The sequence below is a fragment of the Abramis brama genome (assembly GCF_963993115.1).
Source record: "Abramis brama genome assembly, chromosome: 3".
NCBI lineage: Eukaryota > Metazoa > Chordata > Actinopteri > Cypriniformes > Leuciscidae > Abramis > Abramis brama.
The window spans coordinates 52,346,158-52,364,803 of NC_139965.1; the positions used below are offsets into that span (position 1 = coordinate 52,346,158).

The window sequence follows — 18,646 nt, forward strand, 5'->3', positions numbered from 1 at the left end:
TCTTAGACTGCAAATAGTCAGTTTAAAAAAAATGCAGATTCAAGTTTTCAAGATGAAGAAGAAATTCGGAAATTCAAATTCAGTTTTCTAAAATTCAAACCGCGTAAAATTCAGATTGTACAGAAAGTAGGTCACAGATCATCCACAGGGAAGAGTAGAGGATCTCAGAAAAGTCGAACGGAGCATTTTGGCTGCACTGCAGTAGTTTTCTGCCGCAAACGTGGTGGTGGTTCAAGAGAATCTGTGTATCATTCGTTCAGTCGTTTTTTGATTTAATATAAAGAGTAAAAAAAAAATGAGAAAACAGCTTGAGTAGCCTATTAGATTTCTAATATTCTAAAAATAGTCCGCCGCTGCTGCAGTTGCACGGAGCTTTCGAAATTTAACGCGTTTATTGCAACTAGGCTACATTTCATTTTCTCATCAAACAACTAGACTAACGAATGGCTCGACACAACGGAAGAGCCTAGACAGGGCTTTCTTCTGTGTAGACCAGCAGTTCTTAAGTGCCAGGAGGTCCGTGAAATAATTTGCTATACCCCTACCATAGCCTATTTTCCGGCTTGTAAAGTCACGTTTTTTTATCATGAAACACGCTGTGATTTATTCCAAAGTGACTCAGACATATTATAATGCATTTAACATCAAATAATCTAAATGTTGACTTTCAAAAGTAGGTGCGCCAAGAAGGCTAATTGTTGTATTTTGGTTCATTTTTGGTGTGCGCCAGAATCTTCAAGGAGACCGAGACGCGCTAAACGCGCTGACAAGACATGACATTTTGTAGTCATTTTGAATGTACACAAATAAAAATATACATTTTACTGTTTCGAATGATGTCATATTATCTGTATGACTAAATGATGGAGTATTAAGTTATTTCCCCCTGCTGAGGAACAAATCAAAGTGATGGCGCCGGCACATCGCACGCTCGCACAACATAGTATCAGTTCTGGCATTGTTAACTTGACATTGCAGCCTGTTCATTATCAAAATAAAACACAGTCAACCAAACATATAAAAAGTTATTCTGCTTCATTTAATTGGTCTGTTGTACAATATAAAGGGCAAGGCTGTGCCGCACAGTCCAACTTGTTATTCCAAACATTTCCCTTGCTGTGAAGATGCTGATTTAGCCTATGTATATTGGGATTCAACTGAAGTATGAAGCCTTCTTTATATTAATAGTTAACATCCAAATGTTACATTGCAAATATGAAAACTTGACCGAATGAGAGATGCGCGAACTCAACATCGGTACGGTTTCAGTTTCGATTAAAATAAATTTGTTTAGGCTTGGTGTTTAGAATAGGCTAAATGTTGTTTGTAATAAAGGGCACAATAGGCTGTTTTTATAGGCTAGGCTACTCTGTATATATTATTTTATTATACATGGCTACTTATTTTTCATTCTTCTTGTTTTCTGCATTCATTTAAGGATTTGTCATACAGTAAGTAAGGGAAAGTAAAATACACATAGCCTACATGTTAATAGTGTTTATAATGTTAATATTGTATTTTATTTACCGGTCTTTAACACAATTGCTGAATAGGCTAATAATAAAATGTGTTTTTTTAAATGTGATTTTGCGCGTTTCTTTCTCAACATGATCCGGTAAGTCTTACACTCAGGTGAATGCGACTTATTTTCTAACAAATACGGTCAGTTAAAAAAAGTTGCTGTATTATTACAAAATGCATAGAGTGGAGAGACCATTTGGGCAAAAAAAAACAACTTTGTCTTTATTACCCCCACTCACATTAATTTTGTGCTTAATCACTGTTATTATTAGGGGGTCCTTGGAAATTTATTTTGGTGTAGACAAATTCTCTTATGGCTAACTCATGTAAGAGAAATATAGGCTAGGCTATAAGTGTTTATTTCATAAATATGAATGTACCTCTCCCGGACACTAGCCATTAGCCTACTTCTTTGGCCTATTTTGTTTAGCTGGCCAATTCTCAAAATCTGTGTGGAAAAGCTGCGGGACGCACTGGACAGCGCGGAGAGAACGCACAATGGCTTTGCTTTGGAAGTTTTTGGTTTTTTTTGGAAGTTTAGTTGGCAGAGAAAATAACACACAGTCTTGCTTGACATCAACTGATACTCAATATTAATGAAATAAATAAATGTAATGTCAGAGAATGCACAAAGCGCATCCTTTTGAAATATAAATTATCATAAATTTTAATAAAAATAAAACAAGGCCTACATCATAAAACTCAGAAGATTATGTATTTTAATATCTCTGATAGTCAGTCTGAATGAAAGCTCATGCGTGAACATTAGGCCTATTATATACCCAAGTCAATGCATTATTCTTTCCTTTTTGTATTATTGTTTAAAATATTTAATTTACTCTAATTATATTGATTTATATATTAATTTCTTTTTTTTAACTTACTGGGCGACCATGCAGGCTATGACAGCAGTCATTTAGCCTACCCTGCCATACTCAGCTGATGCAAAGCGTAGGTGAATTTATATCTACACAGAAGAAAGCCCTGTCTAGGCTCTTCCCCGGTACGGGTTGTGTCGAGCCATTGGTTAGTCTGGTTGTTTGATGAGAAAAAGATTAAATGTAGCCTATACATTTTTACTACGTAGTTGCAATAAACGCATTAAGAATCCATGCAACTGCAGCAGCGGAGGACTATTATTAGAATATTAGAAATCTAGGCTAATACTCAAGCTGTTTTCTCATTTTTCTACTCTTAATATTAAATCAAAAAACGACTGAACGAATGATACACGGATTCTCTTGAACCACCACCACGTTTGCGGCAGAAAACTACTGCAGTGCAGCCAAAATGCTCCGTTCGACTTTTCTGAGATCCTCTACTCTTCCCTGTGGATGATCTCTGACCTACTTTCTGTACGATCTGAATTCTCTGCGTTTTGAATTTTAGAAAACTGAATTTGAAGTTCTGAATTTCTTCTTCATCTTGAAAACTTGAATCTGTATTTTTTTTAAACTGGATATTTGCAGTCTAAGAATTCAGAGCAAAAAAACAGCTGTTTGAAAATACATGTCTATAAAATTCAGCCATAAAAACATTTCAATTCGTTAAATTTCAAATGTTCAATAATCGTTTAAAGAACTATTTAAAATTCCTCACAATTTAAAATTTTGTTAGATTACACTTCTCAATAATTCAAATTTACACAATTCAAATTAAAATCATTTTGTCATAATATAAGCTCCATAATTAACAGCCAGAAAAAAGAGTCACCATGTCACCAACAAACCCCTCTGATAAAACCTTTAGAACATAGGAATAAAACTGCAATGTTGGTTGTATGTTAAGTGCTGCTGAAGTGGAGATTTCTGATGCATTGCATGAGAAAAAAAAAGAAAAAGAAAAAAATTTCAGCCTTTAAAGATATGTATTGTAGCCTAACTGAAATCTACAGACGCAAATAGAAGGAGTGTAATAAACACTTAAATGTTTTATTTCCATTAGTCTGAAATAAGATGTTATGGAAGCAAAAAGCGCATGGGAAAAAAACAACAACATTGATTTTGCCTATAGTGTCTTTCCTTAGCTTTAAAAGGATGGGTCAACCAAAAATGAAAATTTTGTCATCATTTGCTTACCTCATGTTGTTCCAAACATGTAGGCTATGAATTTTTTTCATGTGGAACATAAAAGAAGATCATTTAAATTACATTTAAATTGTAACCAAACAGTTGTGGGGCACCACTGACTTCCATTGTATTTTTTTTTTCCATCCTAAGGTCAATGATCCCCCACAACTGTTTGGTTACCGACATTCTTCAAAATATCTTCTTTTGAGTTCAGCAGAGGAAAGAAATTCATTCAGGTTTAGAATGACATGAGGGTGAGTAAATGATGACACAATTTTCATATTTGGGTGAACTAAGCCTTTAATCCACTCCATCTTTTGAGCCGACTTCCAGCAAAGACTCTTCGTCAATTACATTTACCTTATCAAATAACAGTAAAGGCTAAAAAAGGAATAGCCATTGTGCTGCGCTCACCTTGCACACGACAGAGCCACTAGTGCAGCAGCTGCGTTCTGTCTCTGCTGTTGGGTAAGTAGTAGCCTCGCCTGTGCCAGACCTTCTGGCTCATTCCTCTCCTCCAGCCAGGAGCAAAGCAACCTCTCCAGGCCATTTAGGCAGTCCGCAGGCTCCTTGCCTAGGCTCAGCGGCTGGCAGTCACGCAGACACGCGAGCAAGACTTCGGCGGTGACACCACAGAGCGCAGGGTCGTGGCGTGTTTGTGACTGCAGTAGCGGAAAGACCAACAGGAGGCCGACCCGTGAGGTAAACGGTGCCTGATCAGAGCCGGTGGGCATCGGAGGGTGGTGAGGATGGTGGTGATGTTGAGATTGCAAGAAGCCCTGTCGCTTAAGCAGGGCCAGCGCCTCCTCGTCGGACCCTCCGCCGGTCCCCGGGATGACTCCTTCATGCTCCTGCTGCTCCTCCAGGGCCAGCTGTCGCTGTGCTCCCCACAGACCGCGCAGTGCATTGAGACGGTACTCCAAAAGTCTTGCGTAAGCGTTACTCTGGTTTCCACAGACTGCTCGCAGGCGCTCGGCCAGCTCCACTGGGTTCTTGGTCTCAAACGTCAAGATCTGCAAGAACAAAGAATTTGATACTAGTTTTTGAAGCTTATTTTGGCCAAAGATGAATGAAAATTAGTTACTTGCGTCATTGCTGTCTAATTGGACCCCAGTTACACAATGGAACCCAAATACTGCATCTAACTTTTTGGGGAAAAACTTAAAGGGTTAGTCCCTGTCATCACTTACTCACCCAAGTTGTTCCAAACCTGTATGAATTTCTTTCTTCTGCTGAGCATAAAAGAAGATATTTTGAAGAATATGGTTAACCAAACAGTTGATGGGCCCCATTGATTCCATAATATTTTTTCCCCCACATACTATGGAAGTCAATGGGGCCCATCAACTGTTTGGTTCCCCATATTCTTCAAAATATCTTCTTTTGTGTTCAGCAGAAAAAAGCAATTCATGCAGGTTTGGAACAAATTGAGGGTGAGTAAATGATGACAGAATTAAAATTTTTGGGTGAACTATCCCTTTAAGCCCATTTAAAATCTATATTCTGAAGCATCTCTATTAGTCAGTCTGCCTTTTTAGGTTGTGGATAGCCTTCCATGGCATACTGAAAATCTTTCTGGCAACTATGTATAATTATTCAATATAAATGCGTAATAAATCCAGATATTACACTATAAATCCTAAAGTAAATTTGCTCAGTGTGTTTGACAGGTATAAGTAGTAAAATGTGACGCTTAGTGGTTCCATCATTTAGTAAAGACACTGGCTTAAGTTTCAAGAACCTTTAGTACACAAAATGTTCTTCATTTCAAGATGGACATCACTGAAAGTAATGAGTCAGATGTTTATGCTGTTGCTGGATAAACATCTGACTCATTACTTTCAGTAATGTGCACCACAAAACTGAGCTGCATAATTAATAGTAATCACGATTTATGCTTCTCCCAATTTATTAAAGGGGATGTCTAATACTATTTCATGCATTCTGACTTATTTACACTGTTAAAGAGTTGGATTCTTATGCTAAACATGGCCAAGATTAGTTGGCCGTATGATGGAGTATTTCTGTACCAAATACACTCCTTCAGGATTCGTATAAGTTTCTGAAAGTTTTTTCAGAGTATGGCCCTGTATGACGTCATAAAGGGCAGAATTCCTTGTATGGGCACTTCCCCTGGAAGAGTGTGTGCACGCATCAACCAGAGCGAGAGCAAAAGCAACGCCCATCAACGTGTAACACAAGTTCGGGTTACGGAGGCCATCAGCAGCCCTGTCATTTTGTCTTTAGACCACGAGATCAATGTCACCAAAGTGTGTTTTTGGTTGTGAGGGAAAGATAACCTTGTTCAGCTTCCCAAAGAACCCACCGTTAGGAGAACTGCATGCAGTTTGTTTTTCTGGGGCAGCAGCAAACGGCATTTCGATGACAAATGTTTTATAAACAAGGCCCAGTTCGACGCTGGATTTGCAGATCATTTGTAACTGAAAGATGGAGCGGTCCCAGCGATAAAATATCCCAGTCGGAATTGCAGGTGGTAAAAACATAAAATATCTGTGTTTTGTTGGCAATCAGCGTGTAAGTGCATATAATGTAAACAACACGAACATATAGTGAATCAAAAGTTATCCAGGGATAATGCGATGATGTATGGTGCGTGACTCTTTAGCTCCGCCCACAGCACACCTCCAGGAGCTCGGCTGTTTTCAAAAAGAATCCGTACAGCGTCTTTTAAAAATCTGATAAAACTAAAGACTCTTCGGAGATATGAAGGATGCAATACTACTCTATAGGTACTCAAGATCAACATGAGATTGGCAGAAACTGTGTGTGTTATGTGCCCTTTAAAAATAATTCATTCATTGTGAAGGCATTTTTCAGTAACACGTTTTCTTTTTGTGTGCTCTGACATCTTGAAAAAGTTAATGCTGCATATAGGGAAATTGCACATTATATCACCCATTCTAATCTTGTAATTTGCATTGTTTTCATTCATCAAACTTCAAACTCATCAATGCCACTTTTGGCCGTATGCTGAAGATGGCCTTTTGGCTGTGTGTTGTCCTACCTGTAGAATTTCACTTGTAGAATCAACTAACAGACAGACATTTTGAAAATGTTTGAAATTGGCATACAGCAAGCTGGATGTGATCAAAATAAAGGCATACAACAGATTGTAAGTGCACAATGGCAATTGTATGGCAAACACTGAAACAGCAAGATGGCAACAAACAAGAGGCAAAACAAGCAGATGGATCTAAAGGAATAGAAATGGGGTTCTGGAGATGTTTCTCAGATGGGCACGGCCTGTATTTGGAGTGCTTTGTAGTCTTGCTATTCAGTGCCGCAAAAAGCAAACAAACACAAAAATTAAGCTGGGTAAAAATCCCCCTTCTAAATTACAAATGTTGATACATAAGTTGCCGAGTTGTAACGGTGGAAGGGAATTTGACCCATTGCAGAAACACTGAGCAGAAAGACACAGTTTGTTTCACATTGTGATACCATAAATAAGTAATCTACAAGTTTTATAATTTTAAAGTGTAAAGTATTGAAAATCAATTCAATTGTGAAAATCAATAAACCTCTACTTTACTTTCATTTACAACAGTATAAGGGCCAGTTCACACAGAATGCTGTTTGCTGTTAAAAATGTAATGACGCAGGTTAGCAGAACGAAAAAAACAGATGCGGTTTTTAAAGGTTGAACGTCTTTTCACTTGAGCGCCACATTTTTAGAGATGCTGCAAAGAATGCAAGACACAATGGTCAAACATACCCAACTAAAGCGTGTTTACAAAAGTAACGCAGAGGAATGAAAAAACGTGTTCTGTGAACAAACCCTAAGTGTGTTGCATTAGGTAATCAAAAGGACAACTTGAACACTTGGGCCAAATACAGCAAATATGTTATTAGTAGACAAGTTGTCAAGTGCAATGACCGCAAGTGTGGTATTGGGACCCCCCAGTTTGCATTCTATTCTACGTTGGTGCTGCCTGCCATAAAATCGAAGACTTACACGGAAGAGATACATTTTGTCCCGTCGTAACATTAAGGTTGAACCACTGTAGTTACATAGACTATTTTAACTAGGGATGCACAAAATATCTATTATCGGCCGACATATTTTCATTTTTAATGTCATCGTTATCAGACCAATAAGAAAATTTGACCGATATATTAAAGCAGATAAATAATGGATTATTTCCTTAAGCTGAGACTCTTCAGATGCGCTGTTTGCCATGATGGTTTTGAATTGCTTGAAATAAGATTGTAATCACTTCAAAAAAGGAAAATACAGTTAAATGCAACATGCAAAGTCTGTCATATTGGTTACATAAAATTATAATGAGAACATTATAATTGTGTGCTTGGGACATGGCTTTTGTTTTTGTAATCAAGCTCTCAAATTATAAAAAAAAAAAGAAAAAAAATGGATTTAGATTTATCGACCAACATATTGGTTATCGGCTTTCAAATATAATGAATTATTGGTATCAACCAGAATTTTCATATTGGTGCATTCCTAATTTTAACGATGTCTTTACTACCTTTCTGGGCCTTGAAAGTGGTAATAACATTGCAGTCTATGGGGGGTCAGAAAGCTCTCGAATTTCATCAAAAATATCTTAATTTGTGTTCAGAAGATGAACAAAGGTCTTGAACGGGTTTGTAACAACAAGTAATTGATGACACAAATTTCATTTTTGAGTGAACTAACCCTTTAAAGACCAGTCGTTATAAATCAGAATAAAACGGCCATAATGTCAAATTCTGTAACTTATTTTTACAACCATTTTCTCTGAGTTAATAAAAAAATGTGTAAAAATGTATAAATAAATAATAAAATTAAGATAAATAAAAAACAATTTCATTATAATAAAAAGGTTAATAAATTAGGCTAGTAAATAATGAATAAACAATACATCTAACAGTACAGTACATTACAGAAAAAAAGTAATAATGTAACTTTCCGAATTATATTTTAAACATATTTTTACTATTTTAATTTTACAAAGTCCGGTAAACTGTATAGCTGCCTTTTAAATTATTATTATGGGTTCCTTACATGAGGATGATCATATTTGGGGGTCCGGGGCATCTAAAAGATTTAAAACCCATGCGGTACAGTGCATAGTGTGTAGGCTAAGTGCAGAGTGTAAGTGCATAGTGTGTAGGCTAAGTGCAGAGTGTAAGTGCATAGTGTACAGTGCGTCATTTGAGACACTACTAGTGACTCAAATTACAATTGCACCTCCGATATATGATACATATGATACACAAAATATGATACAGAAGCAGAGGTTTCCTTTAATATAATAATCTTTGCCCACACAAATCCACAATAAATAGCAAACCATTCTGGCATCCTTCGTTTGAGCCTACTATTTGGGACACACTAATTCTAATCTCGGATACTACTTAGGGTGGATAGCATGCGAATTGCAAACAACGCCTTTCAGCCGTGACTATACGACAATAATCGCAATTTAACACGGCTATTCGTATTTTTAAGTTATTACTTTATTAAATTACTTATGAATGAAATGACATTGGTTAGGACAACATTTGTGTTACTATAACAGTGAGCAACATTACATGTTTGGGGGAAACCCCTATCGTAGAGGTAGCCTAGATGTTACTATTATAACTATAGGTTGTATTTAACAAGTATTTTGTGACGTCCTGTGTTAGAATTGTAACCGATTGTAACATGAATCCTACGGACAGGTCAATAGCTGCCTGCCTGCCACAAGCCAGTGAGAGATTCAACTCCTCCTACTAGCCTGTCGAAGCTATGCTAACGCGTCAAACATCAGAGACAAGCAAGAACTGTGTAACTGTCATTATATACGGCACAGAAATGTGCAATAACAACCTCAAGGCAGGGTTAATAAGCTTCATTAACATCAACGTAAATCGTTTGGCCGCTAACATCTATGTTTAGCAATAATATATGATACTTCACTCATAACGGGCTTGACAACAGCCCGCGCATGTTTACACGAACTAACATCAACAGAATGACACGATAAATCATTTAGCACGTGTTAAAACAATTACGTGCTTCATTTACTTGAAGAAATACAACAACAACCTCTTATTATTAGCATGCTGCTACCTGACAAGCCTGTTTTGGTCGAACATTACCCAAACGAGTTAGTTAACTTTAGTGTTAAGCTAATCAAGTTCACATCTAACGATATAGAGGTTCCTCTGAATGAAACAAATATGATAAATGCACACCTCCTGCTCGGATTCCCCTTGTTCAGACACTCCGATTTCACTGGGCAGCTCTGCCAGGTCCGTGACCCGAATTAGTCCATCGTGAAGGAAAATAGTCTCTTCCTTCACTGACAGCCACTGGGAAGAATCCACAGCACCTGATCCCATCTCTTTCTCCTCCGAGGCAAAATGCAAAGTGGTCAAACATCAAATTGAACGTACGACGGGATCAGATTGAGCTTGAGCCGGCGACAGATATCCTGCATCATCACTGAGCGCGCGGCGCGATCACGGTGTACGACGCCCATGCGAGGCCTCGCTTGAACGCTGCAGATCGATTCGCCAGCTCGATAGGCTCCAGTGTTATCGGAAAGGTGGGCGTGACACAGGCACAAATTTCGCTGGGTTTCCAAACTTGAGACAATTGCGCAGTTCCTGAATTGATATTCGCGTATAACTAACTCGAGACTGAGCGCTGACTCTAAAGGAATTAACGGCGCTTCAGTCGCATTTATAAACCTTCTCCAGCTGTCAGTCAGACAGACACCATACTAAACCAGTTCGGATTGAGTAGCCTATAAGATACACATTGGATTTCATGAAGTGCCTTCAATTATGTATAATTGATTTTATATTATTTTTATAAAATCCAACGATGGATCTAAATGTCTGGATGGGTTCTCCCCTCTTTTAAAGTCACCATGGAATCAAAATGACCATTCTTTTTTTATGGAATATTGTGTAACATGGAATTGTATAGAATTAAAATTGTTAATATTCTATAGGGGCTCATATAGTTTTTTAAGGCGACCTTTATTTTATAACGTATTTTAGAATTATAAGAACTATTTCCTTGGCGACGTGTCATATATATATGCCTGATTGAAATTAGGAGTATATGTGGTCTCTGCAAAACAAAAGTGGGCGTTTCTAAATTTGTGGGTGTTTTCAAACTGGTTGGTGTTTATAAATCATTCAGTGAAAATGTTGGCCTTCACCAGACCCCACCCCTAAACCCTACCCTCACTGTGATTGGGCAAATCAGGTAACACGGTCGAAAACGCCCCTCTGTTCATGGCCTCGCCCACTGATCTGGTAACTGCTATAAATGTCCTGCAGAGGTGCATACATGGAAATGGGGGCTTTCCCTTTAATTGTTGCAATGTCACAAGTCAACATAATTTCCCCTCCTCTTCCCTTTTACATTGTAACTGAATGGGAGAGGGAGGTTTCTTTTGACTTCCTGATAATCCTATTTAATCTTTATTGTAATTATTGCTTTTATATCTATATTTTCACTCCAGTTTATGTGTGTAATGTTATTTTACTTAAACTGTGTGATTATTTTTTGTCATTTTATCCTTAGATTTCTGCCTAATTATGTGGAAATGAGAGCACATGGTGACAAGTGTACTTATTAAAGCGGTCATATAGGGATTGTCAAAGTTTTTTTGTTTTTTTTTCCCCGTCATCTACTGAATTTTTTCGTCAACGATACCAGGGACACCGAAACACCGGGGAACATGAAATTTGGTGGGCATGTAGCCCCACTAGACTTTTACGGAAAAATTTCGTTTGGTCCCCGGGGGCCACTCCCCCCCCCCCCCCCCGCACTGGGCCCCCCCAAACCCAAAAAATGCAGTTTTTCCTAAATAACTACCTGAACCGTGGCACCGAGGATGAAGAAATGTTTATGGTATGTTGCTCTTAAGGGCCCACATCAACCTTGCCCATAATCACTCATTTGTGATTTGCGCCCCTCCCATAAAAAATGAAAATGCAATATTATTCTGCTTTAATCGCCCCTATCTTCAGTTGAGATGTTCAGAACTGCATTATATTTCATGTGTATGATTAACTTGACATCCTCTGGGGGTATGCTAAGTTTCGTAGAATTTCATCCATGGGGGGGTATAAAATAAATTCATTTATGTGCACATTTAGTGACTGTACACTCATCGGCCTGTAGATGGTGGTGTTGAGCGAAGGGTGGCTGGTTTAGGATGATACTGTCACACACACACATGCAGGAATACAAACAAACACAAGCATGCACACACACTGACTTCCACACGCACAGACACACACCCATACACACACATACAAATCCACATGCACAGACACACACACACAAACACACACGCGCACACACATGTACGCACGCATACATACACGCACAGACACACACACACACACACACACACAGACACACACATACACAAACACACACACATACACACACACACAGACAGACATGCACACTTGAAAAATCCTCACATTTCATATAATATTTTACATCCTATGAATACATTTTATCAGCGTTATGGACATAACATGAAATACACACACTTTACAAGTGTCCTACAAACTCTGTGAATTATTAAACAAACTGCCGATGTAGCATGAAAAAGACTTGCTTGAACACAATAAGTGTGTTTTTGAAACTCATTTTTGTAATACATTATGTAGGGAAAACCACTGTTATGGATGTGACGTTTTCACATTATGGATGTTAAGTGTCTAAACTAATGACTTTTGATATAAAACTTAAATAGTAATGGCAAATAATTACAAAACTCTAAATTATCCATGATCCACAGGAATACTCCAGACAGTCTTTTAAAATATACAACTTATATACATAAACACGCAATACAGCCAAATTGCTCCACGTCATTTCTTTTTGTGGAAAGCCAGTGCAGGCCTGAGCGGCGGTCATATTTTGTACCGCCATGCGGTACATCTAGTTTATTTAATAGAAAACATTAAGGGCAATTCACTCAGAGAGGCTGCTTATTTGTATTTTATATCAGGTATGTTTTCTGTTTTATACTATTTTCTTGTTTAATGTGATTTTCCATTGCTTAATTTGTTTCATGCTCCTTTTTTCTCCTTTTCTGCATGGGAGAGAAAACAAGGGCGATTCACTCTAAAGAGGCTTCTTATTTGTGTTTTGTGTAAAAGAAAAAAGATCCAGCGAAACCGCGATCCGCCTGCTGTCCCGCCCTGTCCCAAATGGCACCCTAAGCACTCGTGGTCTTCCTACGAGTCCGCACTTTCGTGACGTAATGCCGCTTTGACTGTCGGGAAGAAGTCTGCTGCGGAGCCGGGCTCGGCAAAAGTGCGCATATCGACCGCAAAGGGGGCGCTTTGCGAGCACCCTTCTGAGGCCTAAAATGACAAATGGGACACCCTACGGTCTCACGGACTTAACCGACACGCACACGCGGCAGTCATTGTAAGTCCACAAGACCAAAAGTGCATATGAAGTGTGCCATTTGGGACAGGGCCGAAAAAAGCTACACAACACAAGTGTTTTACAACTGGTGTCACTGGCGTACATCACGCACACATCACGCTTGGCGCGCAAGCCACCGTTTACAATTGGAGTATTTATTATAAATTATTTATCCATGCACATAATTATTTTTTGCATACAGTGCGCATTAAAGCTACACTGTGTGAGATTTTCTCCCATCTAGCGGTGAAATTGTATATGACTACCAACTGAATATTACTTTCTAGCCCCTCCCATTCCGAGGACGTTTTAACTCCTATGGTGGCCGTATTATTATGGGGGCTCCCCTTCGCATTCGTCACGTTGCCACTGAGTAAAAGCACGAAAGGCGAAGCTTGAATTTCCAGGTATGTCCCTCTTTGGCTAATGTATTTTCAAAATGGAGGAGAAACATGGCTGCCGCCGTTCGAGCGACTCGCTCGTATGTATTCTGAATGGCAGATTCTTCGGTTACGAGAATAATTGATTAGTTGGTGGAAGTAATTACACATGAATGAGCACATATAATTTTGAAAGAACAAAGTGTTTTTTTGCTAAGAATCAACTTTAAAAATTACACAGTGTAGCTTTAAGCCCAGAGTATAGCCTCTACTACATACTGTAGATTTTTTGCATACACTATATGTGCGTGAAGTCCTTCTTCGAATTTTACAAATACACTAGGCATGTGTACAGTTTGCATCACGCCTAAAGTACATTTAGGTATTTACGCGTACACTAGGTTATGCGTAAAGTGATCGAAGAACAAATAATACTTTATATTTTTTACATGCACAAAAGAGTATGCATAGAGTGCACATGATGCCAAGATAATACACTATTGGTTTTTATGTGTACACTAGGGTTTGCATACCATTTCGCGAGTCCCAAAGTATACTTCGGTTTTTACGCATGTGCAAGGGTATGCATACAAGGCATGCAAAGCACAATGTATACTTTCATTTTTTACGCATATACCAGGGTACGTGTACAATGCACACACAGTGCTCATGAAGCTCAAAGTATACTTTCAGTTTTTATGCGTAAGCCAGGGTATGCGCGCGCATACAGTTTGCTTGTGCACCAGGGTATGTGTTTGGTGCGCGAGATGAGTCCAGGGCTCGGGAACTTTTTTGGCCTAAGAGACATTTTTTTCATTTTTGGTTAATGCATTTTTCCAAAATAACCACAGCAAATAATAATTAATTATTATAAAAAATACTTTTTTTCAATAATAGTAACTTTATTAGGTCCATAGATAACTAAAAACAAACAAATATGCAACAAACAATAAATAAGTTGCAATATGGAACAGTGTTTTATTACAATCGCTAGGATCCATTTCTTAATACTTGGGTCACTTTTTCAAAACTGTTTACACAGTAATCACAACAGCAGGATATGTGGGCTAAACTGTGGATCTTTTATCACTGATTTTGGCACAAAATACATTCAATGACTACATTTTCCAAATTACATGAATACATTTCTCACAAAACACTGACCGTTCCACGATGCGCCCGACGTGTCTGGAGCGGTCGAATGTGGCACTACATATACATATCTATGGTTAGCATGGCCTGCTGATAGATGCTATAAACCATAGATATAAGTAGAAGCCACATTCTACGGCTCCAGACATGACGGTGCGCCCGCCATCTTGGAACGGTCAGTGTGTTGTCACTCACAGTAAGAATTAATAATTCCACAACATTGCGCAGATTGTGGTAGTGAAACCGCCGAGATTTCAATTCACAAAGAAATGGTATAACCTTTCACAAGTAAGTGTGTGTTGGTTTGTGTTTATATATATTAACTCAATATTACGGTTTAACTATGGTAAATTTTAATGTTGTGTTGCCTTTGCTGATGCCTTTGTCTAGGTGTATTGTGTTAGTTTACCAAAATCACCTGATGAAGTCAGATACAGATATAGATATTCATACATGTGTCTAACTACGGTTGCAGATGCTCAGACAACTTGCTATTAAATGTTCATGTTGACCGTTCCAAAATGGTGTAGAGTACAAGAGTATATACAAGCAAGAGTTCATTATTAGTCGCCAGCCGCACATCAGCTCCAGACAAACAATGACACTCAAAACTGTCCTATTACTGTAGCTAACATGTTGGTTCTGTAAAACACAGCAAACACACACTTTTGTCATGGCGCTGCTCTGAATAAGGTCTATAAGGCCTCTCAAGAATTATTTATGCTGCTCAATCTGTTCATCATGATGTGATGGACGTCCTGGTACTTTAAAAAAACAATTTATGGATACTATACTATATCACACTATAAAAAAATAAAAACATTTTTTTTATGATAATACATATGTAAGGGAGTTATGTGTTGCCCAGCTTAAAAAAGTTTTACTGACCAATTCTACCTTATAGGAACTAATATCATCTTTCTCAGACAAGCTGGAGGATCTGTGCATTTAGATCGTTTTAAACTCGGTTTATTGAAAATGATCAAGATAGACAGTCAGAAAAGAACAGCTGTCACTGAGACATTACACTCAAGGGGACATCTTTGTACCTTACTTGCCTAAAGGGTGCATATTAGTACCTAGATGGTGCACGGGTACCTAAATAGCAATAGAATGTTCAGTGGATTCAATTAAAATGTCACCCCTCATTTCCAATATGGAGTAGATGTATAACGGTAAAATCAAGTTAAATGAATGTTACTTTCATTTCTAATATTTCTTTAAAGTGACAATTCTCTTAATTCACTTGACTGTGAAACGTGTTGAGTCTGATTTGCAATCTTTACAGTTTAAATCATATTTTGGAATACCATATTTTAGAATAATTAGATGGTTTTAAAGCTATAATACATTTTGTAAGCTGCTTTTATAATGCTTCGTTCATCTAGGGAGTCAAAGTAAAATATTTGAACCGGCATATAATAAAAGGAAGTTGGAGGCCTCGTGATAATCTGTTCATTTGCTTAATTAACTTTGAAAGTCTTTGTTGAATGATAAATTAAAATGTATGATTTTACAGAATAAATACTCTGTTTTGATTAGAGCTCATTTTGCAGCTCTCTGAGATATGTTTGTAAGAGAGACACCCTGGATCGTGATTTCAGACATTTTATTTATTTTTTAAACTATACTTGACTATAATTTTATTGGTGAATTTCCACCACAATAGCAGTAAATAAATGAAGCTTATCACTGAATCCAATACTGTGGTGTCATCATCTGCTGTCCATGAGAATATCCACCTGGCAAATACTTCAAATGAGCAAGATGTTTAGCCTAATGCCAAGCATACCACAGTAAATTGCAGCAACACTTATTTCTTGACACTTCAGGCGAGGATTATGCTTATAGTATTCCAGTTTAGGCCAAGTTTCTGTCAGACAGCATATCAAAAGTATCAAATTCTATAGCAGAAGAAAATTGCTTCACGGGTGTTAAATGTTACCTTGACTGGAACTTTTTGGAGAAGTGACAGCAAAATGAGTGTCTTGGATGTTTCATAGTGGTGTCCCTGTGTTAATAGTTAATACAAATTATATTTGCTTCAACCACATATACAACAATGGTCTGTAATAATTTCATTAAAAATACAAAAGACTACTGAAAATATATTTAATGCTATTGTCAAGGAACAAAATGCCCTTTAAGGACTTTTTTTTAATTTTTTTATTTTTTTTTACAGATTTTGAACAGATTTCCCTCATTATATTGTCTCTTTTATTATGTTCCCTTATTTACCCAAGACTCATAACAAAAAAAAATATATAATAATACTGAAAATTTAAGAGTTTAGGATTTCATTTAGGATTTTGTGCCTCTGTGTTTGAAACCGACAAACAAAACCACTGCTAGAGAAAACAAGCATTTATGAAATTGGAATTCAGACAAATCCTTTTTGTTCTTTAAATAAATGACTAAATAAATATAATGACTATATACACAACACAATTATGTAACTCCTACATTTTAACGCAAAAGAAAAAGCTGCATAACCTCACAGAATTACTTTATAGAGAATTTAAGTAGAATTAATAAATTAATTATAGTGATCTAACACATCATTATGGACAGTATTAACTGCAATTGTAATGCACATAATTTTAACTCTAGATTAATTACATGTATTTTGTTGGCACCTGCTGGTTGAATCCCCAAACTGCCAATGCAAAGACTTTTTATAGACTTTGTGGCAACAATAGATGTGGTTCTCAGACGTGGTGCACAATGAACTTCTTTTTTTTTCTCATAACAAAATTAAAAATAAATCAAATGTAATAAAAATAATAATAATTTAAACATAGCAAAATTAGGTTTTGTGTTATTTACAAGGATCTGTTAATGCATCTGACCACACATTACATAATTGTATATAATGCCACATTTGTTTTACAGTTTTTCTCATTATTACCACCTCCAAACAACGCATAGTGAGTTTCAATATGCAAAATAAAAAACATCTTCTTTCAGGAAAACTATCACATTCCTCCTTCTATTCATGTTAATTGTAAGTAATTTCAGTAATCTATTTTCAGTTATTTTCAAGTTAATTTGATTATGCTTTTAGCTACCAATTAGTATTTTCAGCTGTAAATTGCTGTGTGTTATTTATTGTTAATATCTTAAACTCGAGAACATTTGCTGAGTCCCTTGCAGAATGCTTAATTTAACAGTGGTGACAGTACATCACATGCCAAGTTTGTGTATTCATTGAATTTTCAACACAATTACTGAGCTACAGTACATTACATTCATATTTTCTAAAGTATTCTGTAATTGCACCATTTACCTGAAAGCCTTTTATTGTAGCAACTGATAGATTATTGGAATATTGGTCATATTACTATGCCAATATATATTCTGGGCATAACTTAAACACCTAATATAAAAATAATGTATGTCAGTGACACCCAAATCTGGTCTGTGGTTCAAATCTAGCCCACCGCATTCTGGACTTCTTCTTGTTTTAGGAATGTTTAAATTGTCCAGATACAATAAAACTTACATTTAACTGTAACATTATATTTAATTGGTAAAAATACAGCTGTACCACAATTTATTGAGTCATATTTGCTTTTTATTAATCACAGAACATGCAAACAGATGTACAGTATGTGGATATACTGAAGTTTTTGGGAATGTTATATTTAAAAACGAATGAAATGATCAGCAGAAAAAAAAGAAAAAACAGCCATTGCAACACCGTTCAAGTGAGTACATTTTTCCGGAATGTAAAAATTCTGGAAAATTTCCGTTTTTATCATTTTTTGTGAAATTACTTGGCAGTCAGAGGTGTGTGTGTGGTTGGGGCGAGATTTGTTGAAGGGGGGAGGGGCGGACCACTGCGTTTGAGTTTGAGAGCCACTGTGTTATGGGAACATCTTCAGCGTGCGCCAGTGTCTGAATCACGTGTACACATGCGCCAATACCATTGGCCATGGGCGAAGTCTGGTGACACGACTATGTAGTATGTGACTACGTCTATAAAATGGCACCTGAACACAGCATCACAAGCTTCTTTGTCTTCAGAAGAAGCTTGTCTGTATTGTTTGTCAAAAGTGTGTTGTAGAGCAGGAGTTTTGATTAAAAAATAAACAAGTTCAGGA

General features: G+C 37.2%; 1 protein-coding gene across 3 annotated transcripts in view; it reads right to left on the minus strand.

Annotated features, from left to right (window-relative positions):
* Positions 1 to 10,141, minus strand: part of hectd4 (HECT domain E3 ubiquitin protein ligase 4) — an 83,741-nt gene extending 73,600 nt beyond the window's left edge. For all 3 annotated transcript variants that reach the window (XM_084108951.1, XM_084108950.1, XM_084108949.1), the window contains exons 1-2: positions 9,795 to 10,141; positions 4,005 to 4,603 (exon numbers count right to left, since the gene is read on the minus strand). In XM_084108951.1, the coding sequence (XP_083965077.1) occupies positions 4,005 to 4,603; positions 9,795 to 9,941 (746 nt within the window). In that variant the 5' untranslated portion in view covers positions 9,942 to 10,141. The remainder of the gene's footprint in view (positions 1 to 4,004; positions 4,604 to 9,794) is intronic.
* Positions 10,142 to 18,646: the final 8,505 nt, after the last annotated feature.